Below are 22,075 nucleotides of genomic sequence, written 5' to 3'. Positions count from 1 at the left end.
AGGCCTTCCAGGGCCAGCCCACCTACCCAGCGCCCCCAGGTTGCCGCCTCTCACCCTGTGCGTGTTGACCAGCTCCCCCACGGTGATGTACACCACAGGTTTGGCCACAGCCACCATGTCTGAGTACTCATCCATCGCAAAGCGCTCTTCTGGCTCTGGCACGTGGCAGGCTCGGCAGATGAACCTCCTACCTCCAGAGGAAGATCATGTGAGAGGGTGGGGCGGGCCGGCACCCGCCACATTTCTGTTCCCATCAGCCTTCCGCCGGCCCTCTCCAGTGACCGCTCAAGCCAACTGTGACTCTCCAGTCTCGACTCCGGCCCTTCTGTGCTGCTCTACCTTCTCTCCCGGTGGTCCCCTCAAGCCAACTTCCTCCAACAGTCCTCTTTTCTCTCCACTGGGGAGTCCTTCCAACAATCTATCCTCCAACCCACTAACTATACTCTTCACCTCTATGCCTCTCCTCCTCGTGGAGTTGAGAGGGGAAGTGGTACGTGAAAGAAGATGGGAAAAGGAGGAGGGGACAGGGGGAATAGGATGCCAGGACCCAAGACCTGAACTTGAGGTGTGTCTCCTCCAGATAGTCGTTCAAGACCCGCAGGTGCTGGTTCTCTCTGGAGAAGGCCTTGCCAGCGGCAGCATGCTGCAGGAGTTGAGCCACAGCCCCCAGGGCGTGGCGCTGGGGGGTGGCCAGGGCGCCGCCTGCTGCCATGGCCACAATGTCGAAGGCGTCGGGGGCCACTACAGCCGGGTTCAGGAAGCGGTAGTACAGGAGGTTCCCTACGACCTGCGGGCACAGGATCGTAGAAGCACCTGGGGTCCGCCTCCACAGCCCCAGCCCCGCTCTCCCAGCTCACCTGGCTGGAAGGACCACCTGCGTCAACCCCGTTATGGTACAGAAGAGTAAACAGACCCAGAGCAGGCCGGGAACTTGCTCAAGGTCACGCAGCAAACTTGAGCAATAGCTGGGACCAGAACCCAGATCTGACAAGTCCAGGGTTGGCCACTGTTAACTCATGTCCTGGGTGTCTTTCCTTCTGCTACCTGAGCCCTGCTGGTGAGCCAGGCTCGACTGACAGGGTGGAGAATATTTTCCTTCTTGGATTTTTACAGCATAGGGTTTTCTGTCCTTTTGCGTCAGTCTGGGGGTTCACAGGCACCATCGGGGCAAAGGAGAGCGCAAGAGGTGGGGGATGGGAGACAACACTTGCCTTATAGACCTCATTCTCTGTGGCGTCGGGGAACTTCTCTGCCAGAGTTGTCTTCAGGACCTTGGCCACATATCGCATCCCATACCTGGGGGCAAGGCAATAGGTGCGCTATGGCCCTACCCACCCACCCCAGAGTGTGGGCCTGAGTGCCTGCTTCTCCTTCCCTGGGCTCAGCCACCCGAGAGCTGAGCTCAAGCACTGGCCCTCCCCTATCCACAGCCAGCTCCCTGCTGCCTTCCTCCAAACATCTCTGGGCCTTGTCCCTCCCTCCTGCCCTTATGTCAGCACCAAGGACCAGGGCCCAGTCAGCCACTAAGCTCTCACGCAGCCTCCAACCTGGCCTGAGAGCCTCTTCTTTGGTCCCCCTTAGTCTCCCCTGGGAAACACCCCAGATCCCAATATTCATCCCGCACTCCCCACAGAGGGACCTTTAGCCTGTACCTTAGGTGTCTGACACCCACAGCCAGAATCCCATCCCAGGACAGCCTGGGAGGCTCTGAGGCTGTTATCACAGAGCATCTGTGAAGGGCCTGGTCAGGGCTAGAGGCAGGGGCCGAGGAGCACAATGAACTGGAGTAGAAGCATCCAGTCCTGATTCCACCACTAACCAGGGATGTCAGCTTAGGCTGTTGTGCTCCACTTATAAGTTTGTTCCCTCATCTGGAAAATGGGAATCTTCATTCTTGCCCTCTCTATCTCATAGGGTTTTTATGAGGATCAAGTGAAACTACATCTGTGAAAGTAACGGTAGTGCTATTCGAACATGCTAGACTTAATTATTATTCCTACTATGGGTGTGCCACCTACAAATTTAATTAAATACCTTTAAAAGCGATTTCCACCTCCTAGGGTGTCAGGGACAGAAGTTTACAGCTCACTGTGTACTTTCCTTTATTAGTCCTAGGACAACCTTTTCTGAATCCTAATTTTAAATCCTTAATCCAGTTCTCCAGGTTTGGAAAGCAGGGTGCTGAACTCTGTGGGCTCCCCTCTGCAGCATCCCCACCTTGCCCCGTGCACTACTGAGCACCAGAAAGGCTGGCTGGCTGAGTGATGATCTAGATGAGGCCCACCTTCTCACCGTTTTCAATCATCTGTTTTCCAAACAATAATTATTGACTAAATTTTAAGAAAGGAAAGGACCTTTATCAAGTGTTTACTGGTTTGAAGTTTTCTTATTTTTGACTTTGTGGACTGAAGAGTTTTATATTGTCCACCACTTACACTCAGACAATAATATGTCCCCATAATCACTTGAGGCTCCCTTCTCTGGCCCAGTGATGTCCTGACTGCCCACACAGACCTGCGTGCTGTATTCCAGCGCAAGTCTCTAGCCGGGGCTTTGGGCATTCTCCACCCATCTCCTGAAGCCCTTGAGCACCTCGAGACCAGTTTCCCTTCCTGCTTCCATCCTTCAGTATTGCTCTGCTCTCCCCATCGTGGCCTGGCCCTCTTGAGATCCTGTGCCTAGGCTGGTGTGCGGCTGTTGCACATACGGAATTTGGTCCGCAGATGAGATGATGGCTGCAAGGAACTTATCGGTCATGGCAAGGAGGTTGCGGAGGGAGATGTCCAGTCGTCTCTGGACCTCGGGGTGGCTCAAGGCCTGCTCTGGGGTGATGTCATAGGGGAGGTGGCTATGGGCAGAGAGAGACAAGTTATCAGCCAGAAGCCCCTCCCATGGCCTCCCCTCCCTAAGGCTCTACCCCCTAAATTCATCTAACAACAAGATCTCATACATACACGCTGAGGGCAGCCCAGCATATGCTTAAGGGGATTAGGCCAGAATAAGAGAAAGGACTCGGAGAGGACTAGACTGATGTGGGTGGAAGAAGAAAGAGATGGAGCACCCAGGGGGAGGTGGAAGAGTGTAGGAGGAAATGGAGGACCTGGAGTCTGTGGAAAGATCCTAAGGGGAACCAGAGGGCCACCCTGCATATCTTTGGTAGTTGTGGTGGTGGGGAAGGCTGGGCCACCCCCAAACTATACGCCCGCGTGCCACCCAGAGAAGCCACCAGCACTGCCTACTCTCCTTAGCGGCTCCATTTCCCTAGTACCTATGCACCTGAGTTAATGCCTCCAATCTATAAGGCCAACTTATTTCTCCCCCTATCTCATTTGCCTATTCATCTATAAATTTGAATATTCAACTATACCCCTATCAATAAGGAGTCCATATCCCAACTCCCAGTAAATCTGACCTATCATTTGCAAGCACTGACATGGCAATTAAACACATTTGCACATTCATCTGTGCTCATTCTATGTTAAGCACACCAGGTCTGGTGTCATTTACAGCAGTTCCACGTTAATTACCAGAGGGGGTCTAAAGGCTACCATATTTCATCCTATAGGGCTGGTGTCATATTTGCATAAATCAGCATGCTCATTTATATGCCACCTTCAAAGCACGCTCAAGCTTCCCCAGTGAGGCCCAAGACTGAGCTGATCAGAGAGCTCTCCTTCTGCCCGTCGGCTCACCTGCGCTGCCCTGTCTGGGCCTCGGTCTGGTTGATCCAGCTCTTGTAGAGGTGGACAGGGTCTGTGTGGATGCTGAGCGTCTTGTCCTCCAGCACATCCTGGATCACCTTGCCCAGGATCTCCCGCAGGGCACTTTGCCCCCGCCCGTTACGATAGAATCTCACCACCAGCCTCACCACCGTTGGGTTGCCTGTCACCATGTCCTGGGGCTGCTCCACCTTCGACCTATGGGTCAAGAGGCAATTGAAGCTGGTCTCCTGCCTCTGTGTAAAATAGCTGCTTTTCCTTTTGAGATTTTTGGCTCTTTAAAGCCTGCTCTGTTATCCCTCCTGTTAAGGAATGTCTTGTTATCTCTGTCTCGGCCTTTGTGCTAACATTCTGTCTCGGCCTTTGTGCTAACATGTCAGCGCATGTCCTCCCTGCATGCTGTCCCAGGAGATGGCTTGTCTCCATAGGAGACAGAGAAAAGAGGTCTTCTGATTCCATTTCTACCTTCAAACCTCAATAAATTGTCACCTTGTGAAGGAGCTAATAGTGGCATCTCTTCACCCATTCTCTTCCCATTCCTTTGCATCTGGAAAACCTACTTGATTTCCTCCTGGAGTGCTGTCTTGAACAGCTGGAGCAGGAGATAGGCCTCTCGGCGGTTGGAGGCATAGTTGTATAGACTGAAAATCACTGATTCCATGAACTTGGTGGTTTTGTTCTGCGGCATCTGAAAGATCAGCTTGGCCAGGTAGATGGGTTGAGTCTGTACGCAATGGGGGAGATAAGAATAGCTGATAACGCACCTTGAGGACTAGTGATCAGATAAAGAAAGGTTTTGCTGATTGGAACTTGGAATAGAGAACGCTGTCACACTTTCTGGGGGGTACTGGGAACATTCCAGACAAATGAACAGAGGTAGTTTCCTTCCCTGGGTACAAGGCATTAGGACTGTGGGAAAGAACACCTTACTTGCAGGTAAAGGCACAGACATGAAGGCCTCAAGGTCCCAGACCCTCAGGAGATAGTGGAGATATCTCCTTCCAAAGTCCTCTGCTCACCTGGAGCAGGTAGAAGAGGTGTTGGTAAGCTTCTAGTTTCTGCCGTTTCTCTTTGCTCAGCGACTTTAATCCCTTCTGCTTGTCCAGAACCATCATATCTGACAGCTGTTCCTTATTCTTCTTGGTCAGCTTCTTGCAGTGGGAGACCACTTCCTGCAGGGACGGGGGAGCGGGTGATACCACCGACCCAGGCCAGCACAGAGCACAGAACATATGGTCTAGAATCAGTGCCTCGAAGAGCCAGGGCTTTCTGCTGTTCAAGGTATTCAAGGAATGAGCCAAGGGAGATAAACAGTTCTAGGGTGAGAAAGGGCCTCCTACTGCCCCAAGACTCCATCTGGCACCTCTGCTGTCACAGGGTGAGTCCCCAGAGAGAAGTGGGTTACCAGACTGAGGCACCATGTCTATTCGTTTCTGCTATTATTTCTTGTTAGACTGTTGTACAGATTTGAGGTGGAGATATCACTATATCACTTCCACCCCGTCACTGCATATTTGTATGGTAATTTACAGTTTAAGGAGCTTTCATATCTATTTTTACATTTGGCCTGGTGAGGTAGGCACTCTCATTATTCCCACTTTACTAATGAGGAAACAGACCTAGAGGTTAAAAGACCAGCCCGCAGTCCCATCGCTAGGAATCAGCAGAGCCAGCCATTCCAATTTTATGTCCGGTGTTCTTCCTGCTATACCATGTGCCCCAACAAATTACTAGAAGGGCAGAGGACCACTGCATTGAGCCACGTGATAAAATCCAGACATTTAAAAAATATTTGACCAGCAACCAGAGAATGGCCAGCATCACCTCTCCAGAGGCAGCTAGATTTGGGAGAAGGGTGGGCCAGTGGGCCCCTCACCTGCAGGGTGATCCGATTCTTCACCAGCAGGCCAATCTTGATGTCCATGAGATTGAGGTCCTGCTCCAGCTGCTGATTGGACCGGATCTTCCTGACCACCTCTTCCTGGAGCTTCAGCAGCTCTGCCTCAGCCAAGAAGTCCTGGTGGCTTTGATTCAAGAGGTGGGCGAATCTGCATACCACGCTGAGAGGGGGATGGGGCACGTGGACTGGCAGGAGGGGCAGAGGCGCCAGGATTAGACATGCCTTCACTAGAGGCTTCCTCTCCAGCCCCCTTCCCCAGTAACCCCTCCCTCAGTGTCCATTCTGCTTGAGGCTAGCAGGTCCCCAACCCCAGCCCTCTTCTAATTAGTTCTGCCTGCAGTTGGAGGGCAGTGGGCAGCCTCCCAGCCAGTCCTGTCCCCGAGCTCCTTATAACTAGGGATGACACAAGAGCTGTCCTTCCCCTGCCTGGATTCACGCCCAACCTGGGCCTATCTCGGTGACCTCCCACACCAAAGTCAGAGCCCTAGCATCCTCTGATGATCCGTTTAGGCTCCCCTATTCTGATTCACTCCCCACTCCTGCTGGGCCAACTTACTCATCCTTCATTCCAAGTTCACTTCCACCTATCAGCCTCCACTCAGCCCTGCCTGACCCTCACACAACCCTCCTCTGTCAGGAGTGTCTGCGTCAGGGGAGCACAGATAGAAGGAATGTTCAATGGGTTTTATAATATAGGGAGGTCAGAGTTAGATGGATTCTCCTTGAATCTCTTTTGGAATATTTGAGCAAAGAGAAGCCTGTGAGCTAAGCTACAGGGAATAACAACAAAATATCAACTAAGACATATAACGTTCACTATGGAACAGAAACTGTTCTAAGTGCTTTAACATACTTAAAACAACCCTGTGAGGTCAGCACACTGTAACTTACTGAGGAAATCACTCCGGCACAGAAAGGGTAAGTAACTTGCCCTAGGTTACACAGCTAGTAAGAAATGAAGGAGTCAGATTTGGAGGATAAACAAAACCAGGCCTGGTCCTTAAAGGCAGTCCAGTAAGGGAAGCAGACAAATAAACCACAATTCACTACAGTGTGGTTAGTGCTCTGAGAGGGGCAAGCATGGGGACCTTTGGGAAAGTGAAAGCGGGCCACCAAAGGCTACCTGCGGAGTGAAGAAAGGCTTCCGGGAGGAGGTGAGACCCAACCTGATGTCTGTGAAAAGGAGGTGAGAGGGAGTGCACTTGGCTGTTTTAGGAAGTGCTAGAAGTCCATAATGCCTGTAACACAGTGTGGAGGGTGCAGGTGCTGAGGGACAGGGCTGGAGGTCAGTGAGGTCAGAGGTGCAGGGAGAGGTTGGATCAGAGAGTTTTGGAAGCTGTGTTTAGGAGACTGGACTTTATCCCCAGGGCAATGGGGTGTCCCTGACAGGTTTCAAGAAGGAGAGTGACAAGATCACGAGGTTTAATTTATCACGCTGGCTACTGTGTGGAAGACAGATCTTTGAGGAGTGAAGAATGGATAAACCAATGGAAGACAGCTGATGGCATCTTGGATTCAACGAGATATAGCACCTTAACTCACTTAATCCTCACAACAACCATACCTGATCATTATCTCCATTTTACAAAGGAGAAAATGGAGGCAATAAAGAAGTTTAGTAACTTGCCTAGGGCCACACGGCTAGTAAGTGGCAGTGCCCTGAGTGGAGCTGGGGCTAATGAAATTGGGAGACAGACCTGGGAAAAACAAGTTCTTCCAGAAAAACTATAAACTAAAGAGAAGAAAAAGAGATCAAGGATGGTCAGGGTAGTGGTATTAATGCAACAGCAAGAGAAAAAACAGAAAGGGCCAGGCTGGGGAGAGGTAAGGAGGGAAAAGCAGCTAGCTGCCCGGAAGCAGATGGACCGAGTGTCTGTGGCTAGATAGGGGCAGATGGTACCCCTGCCGGCAGGACAGGGTGGGAAGATGGACTAAAGGAGGTAAGGGAGATGATTCCTGAACAGTGTACTCAACCTTGAAGCCCACAGGTGTGGCCTCAGGCCCAGGAAGAAAAGGGGCCTACCTCTTCGGAAACCCACGGGCTGGAGGCAAACCTGGAGATAGACCACTAGTCCACTTCACCGAAAGGAGGGGGACCTCCAAGGCTGGGTTTCTGGGCTTTAAGAACAGGAGCCAAGAGCAGCCTAGAAGGACCTCTTTAAGGCTTTAGATGTATGCCCAACTACTGGGAACCATGGGGCACGAAGATGGAGCTCCCTCAAGAGCTCCTCCTCAAGTTTCCTAGCACTGCAGAGAGGACCCCAGGTACCTCGCCTGGCTTCCTGTGTGTTGGGCCACAGAGGGCGGGAAGTGGAGGAATCATGGGTCAGGGAAGAGGGCAAAGTTGGGGAAGGCTGGAACTCTAGGGAGAAGAGAAAGGTCCTTTTCTTTCTTTCTTTTTTTTGCTTGTGTGGTAGCAACAGGAAGATAATCTAAGACTGGTACAGAGGTACAGACAGAACCTTGTTAGAGGGGCTTTTCCTGTGATGAGGCTATCTCTTACTGGGGTGGGGCAGGGGGCTTTTGTTACCACCTCTGTTCCACATTCCTGCACAGACAACTTGTACCTTCCCCTTACCCGCTATGTGGCCCCAGGAGGGATATCTGGACCTCCCTTTCTATCCCTCCCATCAAACCGGGGTATCTGCAAAGGCAGGAGCACATCTCCTCATTCCTCCACCCACCCTGGGTCCTGAGGCATGCTCAAGGTTGGGAACATCAGCTGTTGGTGAGAGAAAAAGGCTTAAGAAGGCCAGACAACTTTTCTAAGGTCCCAGTTTGTGAGCTGTGGGGTCGTGTGACTTTCTACCTTGCTAACTGCTGAAAGCCAGGAAACTCGCAAAGACAGACACTTGCACAGACAGAGGAGGGAACCCAGGCAGTTTACCTAACATCCTGTAGTCATCCCGGGCTTTCCTGGCTCGGAAAAATGCCTGGATCTTCACGATGGAGTTAACCTGCCAGGAACACAGATGGGAAAAGGGTTGCCGGCTGCCTGTGCTCTGGTCTCATGGATAAAGGTTGGATATGGGGACAGGCGGAGTGGGATGACACTTACATTCTTCTGGAAGTAGCCCAGACGCCTCCGGTATCGCCTCCGAGCTGCCCACATCCGGGCCCAAGCCTGGATCTGGGGGCAGAGACACACTGCCTCAGAGCTCCAGGGTCAGGGCCCACTCTCCAGGCCAATCCAGCCATCTCTAGAGGTCATAGGTGAGGGGACTAAAAACTGTTCTCAGAGAGTCCTTCAAGAAAGACAGGAACCCACCCAAATCATGATAGCTACCTTGATTATAGCATTCGTGTTTGCTTTTAAATACTGCAACCGTTCCAGGTAAATCTTCCGCTGTCTGTAACCCCGCCAATGAGCCTGAGATCAGAAGGGAAAAAGCGGTAACCACAGCTGGTCCCTGTTGGCCTGAGAAGCCTGTGGGAGAAGCCTCGTCCTGGGATCTCCAGGGAAGGGGCAGGGGGTGGGGGGAGGCAGGAAAGTAGAGGGGGAAGGAAGGGGAAACTGGCCCTGTTCTCAAAGAACTTCCAACTTCATGGGGAAGACCAAATGTCTGCATGTAGCCAATCATACCCTCTGCCACACTCCCTGGTCCCCCCCACCCCACACTCACGCTTGCACCATGCAATCAAACATACACACTCATGCTAAGCAACACCTCCTCATAGAAACAACTGTTAAGATACAAGCGTAAAAGATATTAATAAAGCATACATCTACTCACCAGCTTCACCACAGCATGCACCATAACCCCCCCAACATACTCATCCACCCACATAAAGACTACCCACACTCTGTCACACACTCCATGGTCTGCAGAGGCACATGGTGGCACAGGTGGAAAGTGTATGCAGGCACAGAGCTGTGTGCCCACCATCTCTGCCAATGGCCATCTGGGCAGCAGGTCATTCATGCTCTCATAACTCACCCTTCTCTTTACAACTCTACCATTCAGCTCTGAATTCCAGCTCTCAGCAAATCTTCCCTCTAAGGCCCCCAGTAATTCAGCTGTCAGGCTGATGCCCCTCCCCACTGCTAGTCTGCTGCAAAGGGTCTATATGACCATCTCCTCCATAAATCACATCCCCTTTGGTCCCTAAGACACAAATCTCATGGCTCCCTTCTGTTTTGGTCTCCTTCCTAGGAGCCTCTTCCCTTTCACCCCAAGCTTGTGTGAGATTAATTTTCCTAAAGTACCACTTAGACCATGTTTCTTCCAGCCCCCAAATTTCCAGAAGTTCTCAACCATCTGACCCCACACTCCTATCTGTCTACGGATCCCTACTTCCTTAAGGATTTTAACCACCTCAGACATTTCACTTTCTTCTAAACATGCCTTATGATCTTCTGCCCCTGAACCTTTGTCTGTGCCCGCCCTCACCCCAGCCCTGTCTCTACCCACTGAAATCCTGTCTTTTAGGGAACACATTAAACATCTCCTGAGAGCTCAGGCCCTGGAGAACTCTCTGCCGCTGACACTGCCATGGCTTGGTGTGTTAAGAGCATCCCCTTGCAGACAACTGGCCCTCCCAGCCCCTTCTAAAGCCAGCTCTCTTGGCCAGGCTTTCCCCTAAGACTTACACTGTCCTTCTGTTGGGAAAGGACATAAAAGAGACAGCTTGGCCCCATGATACCAGCTGTCCATCTTGGAGCCTAGAGGCCAGGAAGCCCCAAGTCTGTGCGTTTCCTCAGCACTCTTTCCCCTCCTACTCCAGGTACTGCCTGACATATTGTCAGTTGCTGTGGGGAAAGGCAGAGGGGTCTCCTCTCTGCTCTTACCACCTACCCACCCCCACCTGGCTGCTCCTTAAAGAGAAGGCCTCCAAACCTGGATTGGTCAGAATTCAGGACCCTGACTGGGGTCCTGGCCAGGGTCAGACCTCTCAGGAGAGATTACAGCCTCAGCACACCCAAGCTGCTTCGTTTCTGAGTCTCACACCTGCTAGCTGGAGAGCAGGTAGCCTGGGGCTCTGGGCCCCATCTCCCTTTCTCTGTCTCCCAGGACCCAGGCCAGAGCTGGCACACATCCAGGCTCAGTAGCAAACTTGCCTTCGGACGTTGTGCCCTCTCCCACTGCTGGTATGGCTCTTCTGCTCCTTAGAGTTGCTGTGAGGTGCCAGGCTGTGCTCAGGAGGGAGGAATTCCTATGATTTAGACCACTAAATGCTGATTATTAAGGTTCTGTTTTGAATTCTGGGACCAATGCCCCGAAATGTACATCTCGTAATGGCTCCCACCAATAGAGGACGTACTGCACTAAGTGCTACATGTAATTTTCCTACTTTACCCTCACAATCAACATGAGGCGAGTACCACCGTTATGCATGAGGAAACTGAGTGCTGGAGAGGCTTAAGTAAGGTGCCCAGACGTAGTAGGACCAAGAGGCAAACTGTAGCCTCTGACTCCAAAGCCTGAGTTCTCAGTGACCACCACATGTTCCAGATCATAATCAAGGGCCATTGGCCAGTCTCAGTCTGTGCTTCTGTCTCCCTTGGGGTTCTCTGGTATTATCTCTGCGTCCCTACTATCACGATATCTCACATCCACTGTATTCCAGTTCCTGCGATGGGAGAGATGTGATCACTCACCTGTGTCTCTCACACCCATCTCTCACCCTTGCCCAGTGCCAAGGGGCATCCTTCGCAGATACTGGGCATTTGGAGGTGTTCATTAAATAAAGTCTCTTTTACACTCCCAACATTGCCACGAGGCCCTCCAGGTCACGTCTGCCTGAGGAGGTCTCTGTTTGCTCAGCTCCCACTGTTCCTGGCTTGTAAAGTGCCTGGGCCCGAGGCCTATCTTCCCAGTTGGCCTCGTGCCCCAGTTACTTGGGGGTTGGTCTCAGAGGCCACACTGGACCATCCACAGGTTGGGAGAATAAAAATGGAAAGGCTGGCTGGAGAGAAAAGGTAGAGTTCTTTCCATAAGGGATTCCACTCCTTTTCTGTTTGACCACCACCACCTCTTCACTACTCCTTTTCTAGGCAGGAAGTCCTCCTGGTGTCTAAACCCTGATGTCTCACTAGATCTTCTACTCTCCCCCTGGAGAAGCTCAAAAGCAGCTCTCATACCCTATGGAGGGTGATGATGATGACAGTAACTAGCATTTATACCATGCTCTTGCCTATCTGCCAGGTACTGTTTAGATGTACTTTAGATATTACCTCAGAACGACCCTATAAGGTGGGTGCTACAATTTCCAGATTCCTCGTTTTCAGATGAGGAAACTGGGAGAGAGTAAATAACTTGTTGAGGCCATGCAGCTAACCTGGTGGAACAGGGATTCAAACCCAAGTAGTCTGGGCTCCAGAATCCACGCTCTTAATCACTACTGTTCAGAGGCCAAAAGATCGTCCCAACTCCACTCAGCAAGAAGTAAGTAGGGAGAAAACCCTGAAGCTCAGGTATGTCCAGGCCCTGAAGCCTCAGATGGCCAGAGCCTGCTACCTGGATTTTGATGATTGCTGGGAGCCAGCTCCTCAGAAAGTGGGAACGCTCAGCAAACTTCTGCCGAACCAGGAAACCGCGGAGGCGGGCCTGGAGCCGGATAATGAAGCCCACATTGGCCTTCCAGAGCTGTTGGCGGTCGTGGGCAGCGGTGATCTTGGTGACGGCCAACTGCGGAAGTAGGAGAGAGAGCCTTTGGTGTCCTGGTGGTTGGGAGCCCCTCCCGCAGGAAACTTCCCATCCACGAGCCCCCTCCTTTGCAGGGGCCCGCCAACCTGGATCTCCTCCCGAGTCAGGTGGGAGGTGTTGAGGCGGCAGCCGGGGGGTCGCTCCCAGGTCCCCTGGAAGGTCTGCAGATGGAAGTAGTAGGCGGTACCATCCTTCATGTCATGTTGAACCCAGAGCGCTGCATCCCCTAAGCAGAAACCAAGTAAGCAGAGAAGGCTCAGAGGAGGCTAGAGGTGGCTGAGGCATGCAGAGAAGGGAGGGACATGGTAAGGCCACTACCTGGGCGCCGCTTCTTTGCCATGGCATCTTCCAGGACTTGCTGGTAGCCGTCAGCACAGTCAGGAACCACCCCTCGGAGGCCCACGGAGGGGTTCCTTAACACCCGTTCTGTCTGGGCTGCCTTGCCCTCCTTGATGGCCTGATTGATGGCGGCCACACCAAGAGCCACTAATAGGGGCATTGGGAGGAAGTGGTCAATCTTTCTGAGCCCCTCCCAGAGGCCCTGTCCTGTCTGTTGGGAAGGGATCCAGAGAAGAAGGACACAAAACCACTCTGCCTGATGGAAGGGACAAGGACATCCCAGGATGGACACAGATGAAAAGAAGCAGCATGCAGCTGTGCTTGGAGGAAAAGCTAGCAATCAAGGAAGGCTTCCTGGAGGAAGGCTGTGTAGGGCTGAGCTGGGGCTTGGTAAAAGGAAAGTCAGCTTGTACAGAAGCTCCAGGGCAGGATATGGTCAGAAAGCCTCAAGACAGGCTTTTAGGAGGAGAATAAAGTCCAAGAAGTGGGGGGAGTTGATGCAGCCCCTGCCTTCCAGTCACTCACAGACAGACAGATGGACAGATGGACTCCAGACACTGAAAACTAACACCATCAGCACCCCACACCAGAAATAACACCAGTGTCTATTTGTACTGACCTTGCCTAGTTTTCCTCAAAGCCAACCCCTCTTCGCCAACTTCAAGACTAAACATTCTCTAACCAGAGATGATTGTTGGAACCCAGACTCAAGCTACCAGTAGAAAACGGGATGGGTTTTTGACCCCCATGTGGTTTCACATGCTCACATTGTAGGAGGAAAGTGTACACAGGAAGGCACAGAAGGAGGCAGTGGGTGGACTATGGGCTCTCGACTCCTGAGGATTTCCTGCCCAGCTGACTGCTAGGAAATCCATCCTACAGTTGAAACAGCAGCCCTGTTCTCATTCTGGCCTGCCTCCCCAAAGAGGTTGAAATGGAGAAGGAGGTGACTGGGGAGGCTCCCGCTGAGCCCACGTCTCCTCGCCTCCCCCAACCCCTCTCCCCCCCACTCCTGCCCCCACTGCCGCCCATTTACTCCTCTGAGCTGTGTTCGTGTCCTGGTTGGCTCTAACCACTTCCTGGCGGATCTCTTCCAGCCATAGCGCAGCTCCAGGATCCCCTGTCACCTGGTAAATTGAGCGAGATGGGACAAGATGAGAGCCCAGGCTGGTCTCCCCAAGCCCGGCTGCCCAGGGCAGCCACACTGCAGGCCCACTTTGGGAGCCACCGGGTAGCAGTCTCCACTCCCCTCTGCCTACCCTGCGTGGGCATGGCCTTATGGCTCCCTTGGACTGCTGCCAGGTTCACAAGGTTCTTTCCTACCCTGCTTTCAGGCCAAGCACCAGCTCAGCTTGGCCACAGCACCCCCAGAACCCTCTTAAACCCTCAGCATCCGCCATCCTCTCAACAGCTCACCTCCCTGCCCTTGTGCCTGAGCCATGTCCAGGGAGAGCCCACGCCGGAGGCCACACTTACCTGCCCCTCCTCCCCATTCCCCTACGCCACAACTCACAGCTTCTTGGGCCCATCTGACCCTGACCTCCACCCTCTCCTTCCCATTCCTCTCCACGGTCCTCTGCCGCACAAGGCAGTGGGAAGATTGCATGTGACCACGGGTCAAGTGAGCCTGTGCCTGCCACGCTGTAAGGCTTGTTCCCTCCCTTGCTTTAGCCAACCCCAACCCCAGACTCTACTCCCTCCCAGCTCTCCTCATTAATAGAGTGAACGTTCTAAACTAACATTTTATCGAGCACTGTGTTCCAGGCAGTGTTCTAAAGCACTTTCTTATGAACTGAAACTTGCAAAGCACATAAGACAATGCTCGGGAACAGAGTTAGAACTCCATCAACCTTAGCTAGTACTGCTGTCATATTACCTCACTTAAACCCTATAACTCTGAGACAAGTTCACTATTATCACAAGCTTGTAGGTGAGGGAACTGAGGCCCAGAGAGGGTAAGTAACACGTGCAGGGTCAGGTGCCAGGATGCAACCTGGAGTTGGATGCAACCCGGACAAGGATGCAGGAGTCCTTGTCCTCAGCCACTCTCTACGCTGCCGCCTGCTCTGGATGTTACAGGTTTTAAACCCTGCCACGTTCTTCAACTCACTTGGTTTTTACCCTCATTCCAGTAGGTAGGTAGGACCAGGGCATGTGGTATTTTACAGGTGTATAAGGAGAGCTCAGGGATGTTAGGGAATTGCTATAAGTCACATGGTCACTGAGTGTCAGAGCAGGGAATCCAGTCTGGGTTTTCTGGCTCCCAGACCTGTGCTCTTCCCACGCACAAGGCCCCCACCATTCGCTCTGTGCTGGCGACCAGAACTCTGCCCTTCTTCCCCATGGCCAGATCAGAACCCCCGCTGCCTCGCATTCCCAGAAGGGACTGTGTCCATCAGACTGGCTTTCCCAGGGTGCACACTGGGCACAGCTCTACCCATAGGGGATATTCTTCCTGCTCTGGTGACCAACCCAGCCAGCCCAAGCCTCACCTGGGCCTTCTGCTTTTTGGCCGCCACGAGGAGGAGATGGTACCGCGGGGCGACAGGAAGGCTGACATCGTCCAGGCCAGCCGCAGGAAGCAGAAGGGAGGAGAGGGTCTTTTCAGGGTTGTTCTGTTCCAGAGCCTCATTGATGAGGCTGACTGCAAGGACCTCTGGGAAAGAGAGATATAGGTGGGCAGAGGGCCCAGACTTATGGTTAAGGGATGGGGCTGTCCGCATTGGGCCATCTTCCCCCAGTCCTGGACTCCACTCACGATTGGTCTCTTCCTGGACCTGGGCGTTGACCTGACTCACAGTAGCCTGAAGATCATTCCAGCTCAGGAAGGTCCCATCCATTCCATGCACCTGTTGCAGCTTCACCAGAGTATCAAAGTACCTGGTAGCCAGGTGAGTGAGAATGAGGGGGGTAGTATGTGCACCATGAGCCAGAGGTCAGGGGAAACTTCTGGACTACTTTCCTCACTTGACCTCCAGGACGTCACATTCTCCTGGTTCTCGTCTCGCCTTACAGCTTGTCCTTCTAAGTCTCCTCTGCTGGTTCCTCCCTCACTTCTAAATGTCGGAGCATCCCAAGACTCAGTCTTCAGGCCTCTCCTCTCTCCGTGCTCACACCCTAAGTGATCTCACCTAATCTCATGGCTCGAAACACCACATTCTAATGACTCCAAAAAGTACACCAATAGCCCATTCATAAATGCCAGCTGCCTGCTCGGCATCTCCACGTGAACGCCAAAATTCACCGCAAGCCCAGCAGCAAACATCTGAACTCCCGATCCCCCCCATTCAACCTGCGTTTCCCACAGTCTTTCCCATCTTGGTAATCGTTTACTCCAACTTCTCAGGCCAAAAATCTTGGGAGTCATACCCGTCTCCAGTCTCTCTCACACCCCATATCCACCACATAACCAAATCCTGTCAGTTCAGCTATCAGAATATACCCCAAATCTGGCTCCTTTTCACCACCTCCACTGCTACCACACTAGGCCAAGCCTCCATCAACTCTCGCCCAGGTTACTCCAACAGACATTTAACAGGTTTCCCTGCTTCTTCCCTTCTAAACCGGTAGTCGATTCCCGGCACAGCAGCCAAAGCGATCCTGTTAAAAGTAGGTCAGATAATCTCCCTCCTCGCTTAAACCCCCCCACCGTGGCTTCCTTCCTCACTCAGAGTAAAAGCCAGAGGCCTACATGGTCCAGCCTCTGCAACTTCTTCTCCCATTATTTTCCCTCCCTCCCTCCACTCCGCCTCGTGGCTTCCTGGTGTTCTTTGAACACATCAAAGACACTTCTTTTTCAGGGTCTGTGCCCCAGATAGCTCATGGCCATCACTTATGCCTTTTAGGTCTCACTCCAAATGACCCCCCTACCAAAGACGGCTTCCATAACCGTACTATGTAGCAGAGACAAACTGCCCTTACCATGTCCCCACCCTTTATCTGCTTTGCCCTGTATTTTTAATCACCATAGCTCTTCTAATCATTTGACATGTTTGTTTTTTGTCTGTCTCCCTCTACTAGCACATAAGTTAGAGAGCAGGGAACTGTGTTTTGTTCACTGTTGTTTCCCAGCACCTAGAATAGTACCTGGCAGGACTTACCTGGTGGAGCAGTGGTTAAGACTCCGAGCTCCCAACGCAGGGGGACTGGGTTCAATCCCTGGTCAGGGAACTAGATCCCATATGCATGCTGCAACTAAGAGTTGGCATGCCACAACTAAGGAGCCTGCTGGCCGCAACTAAGGAGCATATGTGCCGCAACTAAGGAGCCTGCGAGCCACAACTAAGACCCGGTGCAACTAAATAAATAAATAAATAATTGAAAAATAAAAAGTATCTGGCACATGAGTGGGTACTCAAACCTTTGTGATAAAAGATTAAACAAATGGAGGAAAGGGGAATGACTGTGAACCCACCAACTCCCAGGAGAAACACAGGCCAGGGAACTGCAAATAGACCCAGAGGGTTGGCCTGTGCCGGAGACCAGGGCATCATGCAGAAGGCTAGTCTCCGAGCACAAGAACTTGGACTCTTGACTACATTCCCTCCATCACCCACCCATCCCCTCTCTCAACATGCAGCTAAACCTTAACCTTTCTCACCGTTGAGCATTCTCTCCTTCCACCTCGGCCAGCCCTGTGGCGGGGTTCACCAGACTGCTCCAGAAGCTGCTGGCATCCCTGGCCTCCAGAGCTCGGTTGATCAGGACCACGGCTGAGAGCATCTCCACGGCCACGAAGAGCTCCTCCTGGCCAAGCTCCTACAACAGAGGGAGGGCTGATTCCCTAGTGGGCTGGTGAAGGGCCTCGGGGGTCTGCCTGCCATCCTGCCCCCAAGACTCTCCCACATCCCAGAGTCTCTGTCTCAAAACACCTATGGCCTAATCCATTCACTAATAATTAATCATACTTAATACTTGAGAGTGCTTACTATGTGCTCAATGTATAAGTACTCTGTGCACATTATCAGTTAATGTTCATAACAAGCCAAAGAGGTAATAGGTAAGTATCCCTATTTCACAGATGAACCCATAGTCAAGTAATATAAGTTAAAGCTAACTGCCGGATACCAGAGCCCACATTCAACCAGTGAGTTCTACCTGCTCCTTTCTGGTCCCTTCCACACACCAAGAACTGCACTAGGCCCTGGGCACACTGAGAACAAGATAAAGTGGGCTCCTCAGTGCTGTGCTACACACCCAAGGGCCCCTTCCCTGCCCAGTCTTCTCATCCTTCTCAAATATCTGCTTGTGCTGTTTGTTCCCTGTCTGGAACACCCTTCCTGTCCTCTACAAATAGAATACTGCAAATAATAATAATAATAATAATGATGGTGATGATGATGGCGGCTAAAAATTTCACGCCAGGCTCACTTCTAAGCACATATGTTAACTCATTTAATCCTTACAACAATCCTATGAAATAAATATATTATTGTTCCCATTTTATATATGAATTGAGGGGCAGAGGAGGTAAATAGTTTGCCCAAGGTCACATAGCTAGGAAGCAGTAGAGCTGAAATTTAACTCAAGGATTCTGGCTCTAAAGTCCACATTAGTCGCTATGCTTTACTTCTTAGGACTTATTTTATGCTTCCTTGTACTATAGTCTCATACATTGAGACCATGAGCTTCCTGAGTGTCGTGCCTGGAGTCGATGCTCTATAGATGCCTGCTATGGTTAGGATTCTTTTTTTGTTTGTTTGTTTTTGCGGTACGCGGGCCTCTCACTCTTGTGGCCTCTCCCGTTGTGGAGCACAGGCTCCGGACGCACAGGCCCAGCGGCCATGGCTCACGGGCCCAGCCGCTCCGCGGCATGTGGGATCCTCCCGGACCAGGGCACGAACACATGTCCCCTGCATCGGCAGGCGGACTCCCAACCACTGCGCCACCAGGGAAGCCCAGGATTCTTTATTGAGTCTCCTCTCTTCCAAGAAGGCTTCCCAAACTTAGCCTGAGCTCTGCCCCTTCCATTTCCCTAGTGTGAAGTCATCTCCCATTTACATCATCTACTCCTCCCTGTGTCTCTCCCTGGGCCCTCGGGTGTGTTCTAACTCCTCCAACAGGCTGGGAAGTCCCTACAGGAGGGCCCTATCACCTCACCGTCAGAGAAGCTGTATGGACAGGGGGAGGTGGGACAGCAGAGTGGTTAAAAACATAGGCTTCAAGTATATTCAGCTTTGCATGCACTCCCAGCACTGCCAGCCACAGCTGTTTTGGGCAAGTTACTTAACTTCTGTATCTGTTTCCTCATCTCTAAAATGGAAATAATAATACTTATCTCATAGGGTTCTTTTAGGATTAAATGAGTGTTTAAAGCAGTGTTTTCTCAAAGGTATTTGCTATTATAATACACTCAGGATGGCAAGGATGGTAGCCCACCTCCCACCCCTAATCTCTTGCCAGAATCTAAGGGTGCCCTCATGGGTGCTCTGGACTGACTGCTCTGATTCCTCCAGCTCCTTGGGAACCCAAGAGCTGGATCCTCATTTCTAGGGCTTACCCCCTGCTGCTGCCGCTGGAGCACTGCCAGCTCCTGCTGGTACACAGCTGATGCAAAGGGGTACACTGGAGGCAGCTGGGCTTCTGGGCACATCAGCTCCTTCACGGTGTCAGCTGCCACTCCCCTCCGGATGGCTTTGTTGATCCTCTGCACAGCCTGGAGCACTGCAGGGGAGGAGGGAGAGGCTGTACAGGCTGGGCATCCAGTGCCATTTCCACTCTCCTGGCTAACTAGGTTCTGCTGGCGATCTCTGAGGGGAAATGGCTTTGAACCTCTGCTAGGTTCAAAATGCGTTTCTAAATGTTCAGGAGGGAAAGGGGTTGGGTCGCTTTAAGAAGAGGCTCCGGAAGAAGCAATTTGTCAGGCCTAGAAGTTGAGTAGCTCAGCAGGTGGCTGTCATAGCAGAGGTGAATTCCTAGGGTGGTGAGCATAAGATTGACAGGAGGCTATGTAGCACAACTAAGATGAAGTTAGTCAAGGGGCTCCAGGGACCAAATCTTGATGACAGCGCAGAAGAATAGGGAACTAGCTCCAAGGTGGAGCCATTTGGGCTGCAAAGGGCGAGAGAAAGCTAAAAAGGGGCCCTGGTGTATCTATGTAGTTTTAGTTTTCAAATGCTGGGGCTTATAAAATGCCAAGCAGATATGGGCATTGACATCAAGGAGCACAAAATCCACTGGGGAAAAATAAGGATACAAAATTACCTACATTGCATTGCTGCCACCGCTATGTGAGAGGTACTTCCCCTCCCTGCAAATCCACTGGCAGCATGGGGGAGGAGGGATTCTAGGGGGAGAGAGTAGGAAGATTTCACAGAGGAGGAGGCATTTGAGGCAGCTCTGCAGGATATTTTCATCTGCTTTCCACTGGTGAAAACGTGGGAGAACTGTAATCCAGAGGACCAGAGGCCTGGCAGTGGGCAAAGCTGTGGGCAGTCAAGGAAGAACAGGTCATCTGACTCAACTGGGCTGGTGGGATGTGAAGAGAAGGGTTGGGGGAGACATTTGGAAGGTCTCACCTACCATGCTGAGGAGATGGGACTAAAGTCTAGGAGAAATATGGAAGGAGCCACGACGGTCTGAAGACGTTCAACAAAGAAGCTAAGATCAGATCTGTGCTTGAGCGATTATTCAGGCAACAGCAAGGAACTGAGCGATAAGCAGGCAGTTAGCCAGGAGCGGCCTGGGGGCTCCATGAGGTAGCCACAGAGAGCCCTGCCAGACAAAGGTGAAGGGTGACTGAGCAAGTCCAGTCGGAGGCAAGCATTCGTGCCAGGTGTGGCTGTCCACAGGCTGCTGCGTGGCGCCTCGGCACTCTATGTCTCTTCATGCCTGCTATCCAGATTGAGCCCCTTGGAGGGAGACAATCGCTAACCCACATTCTTTTAATAAAGAATTATATTTGTATATCATGTTTTTAAGGGAAACTGAGCTGGATCATGAGTTTCTCTCTCATCTGGGCCATCACTATATTTCAGAAGCCAAAGGAACTCAACCAAGTTGAAACGGTCAAAATACAGGGGAGGTGCCTAGAAGGAAACTGCCTGTCCTAGAAGTCCAGCCTGGTGCAGTACTGACTGTTATTATCTCCAGGGCCTTGATGAACTTACCTGTAGCATCCCCCCAGGCGGCCAGGAATAGGGCACACTAGGTGGGGAGCTGGAAAATCGGGCAGCAGTCTACCTTGCTCTACACAGAAGCTGGCAAAGGAGTTACATGCTCTCCCAAGAGCCAGTGATACACCCAGACCAGGTCTCAGTCTGGAGATGACTTACTGGCTTGTTCCTGATCACCCTTTATGTTGGCTGCAGCCACACCAGCTTGGACCTCCTCCTTTTCCAGAAGCTCCACCAGGCCCAGCTCCTGGAAGAGGGAAGAGATGCAGTAGAAGAGAGTCCTCCTGGGACCATGAACATACTTCAGGAGCTGCCAGCATGAGCCCCAGGTCCACCCAGTCACCCACCCTCAACCCCAGCTCTCCCCTTTAGGCAGACTAGCCTGGCCCACCCATCCCTCAGAACTCATCTCTAACCTCTGGCTCTTTCTTACCCAGCAAGCACCTGAAATAACAACACAGGCAACACAAATATAGTGTCAGGGAGAAAGTCAACAGCATTGAAAATAAGATGGCTAACTTGAGGCCTCAATTCAGCAATGGGGGAGCATATCACTGCCTACTGGACTGCCCCTGGGTCCCCCCCGGTCAGTATGAGAGATTCTCAGAAGGCAGAAGCTGATCAGCATGGGCCGTTAGGCTTTGGGGTAATTTAACCATTTAAACATATAGTCAGTACTTACTGAATACAAAGAATTGACAGTGGTGAGGCCCTCCCCCATCCTATAGTCAGATAGAGGAAGTAGCAGATCATAGACAGAGCCTGACCTGTGCTTTCTGCTCTCTGTCTGAGCTCAGCTGTTCCAGGTACCAGTCTGCAAAGTCTCTCCTCACTCCTTGCAGGGCCAGGACAGGGTCTTGAAGGGCCTCAAGCAAGGCCTCAGGGCTCTGTCTTTCCAGGGCATCATCAACAACTTCTAGAGCCCCATGGACTGAAAAGACCAAGACTCCATAATGGATAGTGTGAGAAAGCCCACCCCTTAATATCCCCAGTTCAGCCCTCTTCCTGCCTGCCCAGGGTTACCCTCACCCCTGCCCCCTGGGCTCCTAGGGCCCAGCCCAAATTCTTCAGCTTGATCTTCACAGCCTTCCCATCTCACTACCCCGTACCCTGAGGATATCCTGACCTAAAAAGGTAGAGGCACGCTCCATCCTGGGCTTTCAAGCAGCCTCTCCTGCCCTGATCTCCTACCCCCAACCATTCTCCAAACTCTCTTCTTGAAGGACCCCAGACCAACTGCCCCCGGGACCAAGAGCTGAAAAGCCTGCCCCTTTCCCTCTGTCCACTCTATGGATGTCCATTCAAACAGAAGCCCCCTTGACAGCAACCACTTCTCCAGACGTTAACAGACATAAA

The 22,075-nt window shown here is 51.9% G+C and overlaps 1 protein-coding gene across 3 annotated transcripts in view; it reads right to left on the bottom strand.

Moving 5' to 3' along the window:
• Positions 1 to 22,075, bottom strand: part of IQGAP3 (IQ motif containing GTPase activating protein 3) — a 37,727-nt gene that overhangs the window by 6,445 nt on the left and 9,207 nt on the right. For 2 of the 3 annotated variants that reach the window (XM_012538573.3, XM_033414519.2), the window contains 21 exons: positions 21,487 to 21,650; positions 20,879 to 20,966; positions 19,105 to 19,268; positions 17,206 to 17,363; positions 15,364 to 15,485; positions 15,098 to 15,261; positions 13,642 to 13,732; positions 12,585 to 12,752; positions 12,353 to 12,492; positions 12,078 to 12,248; positions 8,906 to 8,989; positions 8,678 to 8,749; positions 8,507 to 8,576; positions 5,596 to 5,804; positions 4,739 to 4,891; positions 4,280 to 4,443; positions 3,693 to 3,917; positions 2,708 to 2,848; positions 1,212 to 1,296; positions 555 to 787; positions 55 to 187 (listed from right to left, as the gene is read on the bottom strand). In XM_012538573.3, the coding sequence (XP_012394027.3) occupies positions 55 to 187; positions 555 to 787; positions 1,212 to 1,296; positions 2,708 to 2,848; positions 3,693 to 3,917; positions 4,280 to 4,443; positions 4,739 to 4,891; positions 5,596 to 5,804; positions 8,507 to 8,576; positions 8,678 to 8,749; positions 8,906 to 8,989; positions 12,078 to 12,248; positions 12,353 to 12,492; positions 12,585 to 12,752; positions 13,642 to 13,732; positions 15,098 to 15,261; positions 15,364 to 15,485; positions 17,206 to 17,363; positions 19,105 to 19,268; positions 20,879 to 20,966; positions 21,487 to 21,650 (2,999 nt within the window). The remainder of the gene's footprint in view (positions 1 to 54; positions 188 to 554; positions 788 to 1,211; positions 1,297 to 2,707; positions 2,849 to 3,692; positions 3,918 to 4,279; positions 4,444 to 4,738; positions 4,892 to 5,595; positions 5,805 to 8,506; positions 8,577 to 8,677; positions 8,750 to 8,905; positions 8,990 to 12,077; positions 12,249 to 12,352; positions 12,493 to 12,584; positions 12,753 to 13,641; positions 13,733 to 15,097; positions 15,262 to 15,363; positions 15,486 to 17,205; positions 17,364 to 19,104; positions 19,269 to 20,878; positions 20,967 to 21,486; positions 21,651 to 22,075) is intronic. The other variant, XM_033414520.1, reaches the window with a different exon arrangement.

This window comes from Orcinus orca, chromosome 1, assembly GCF_937001465.1.
Source record: "Orcinus orca chromosome 1, mOrcOrc1.1, whole genome shotgun sequence".
Lineage (NCBI taxonomy): Eukaryota > Metazoa > Chordata > Mammalia > Artiodactyla > Delphinidae > Orcinus > Orcinus orca.
The sequence above is the reverse complement of the archived record's forward strand: the minus strand, read 5'-3'. Positions and strand labels throughout refer to the sequence as shown.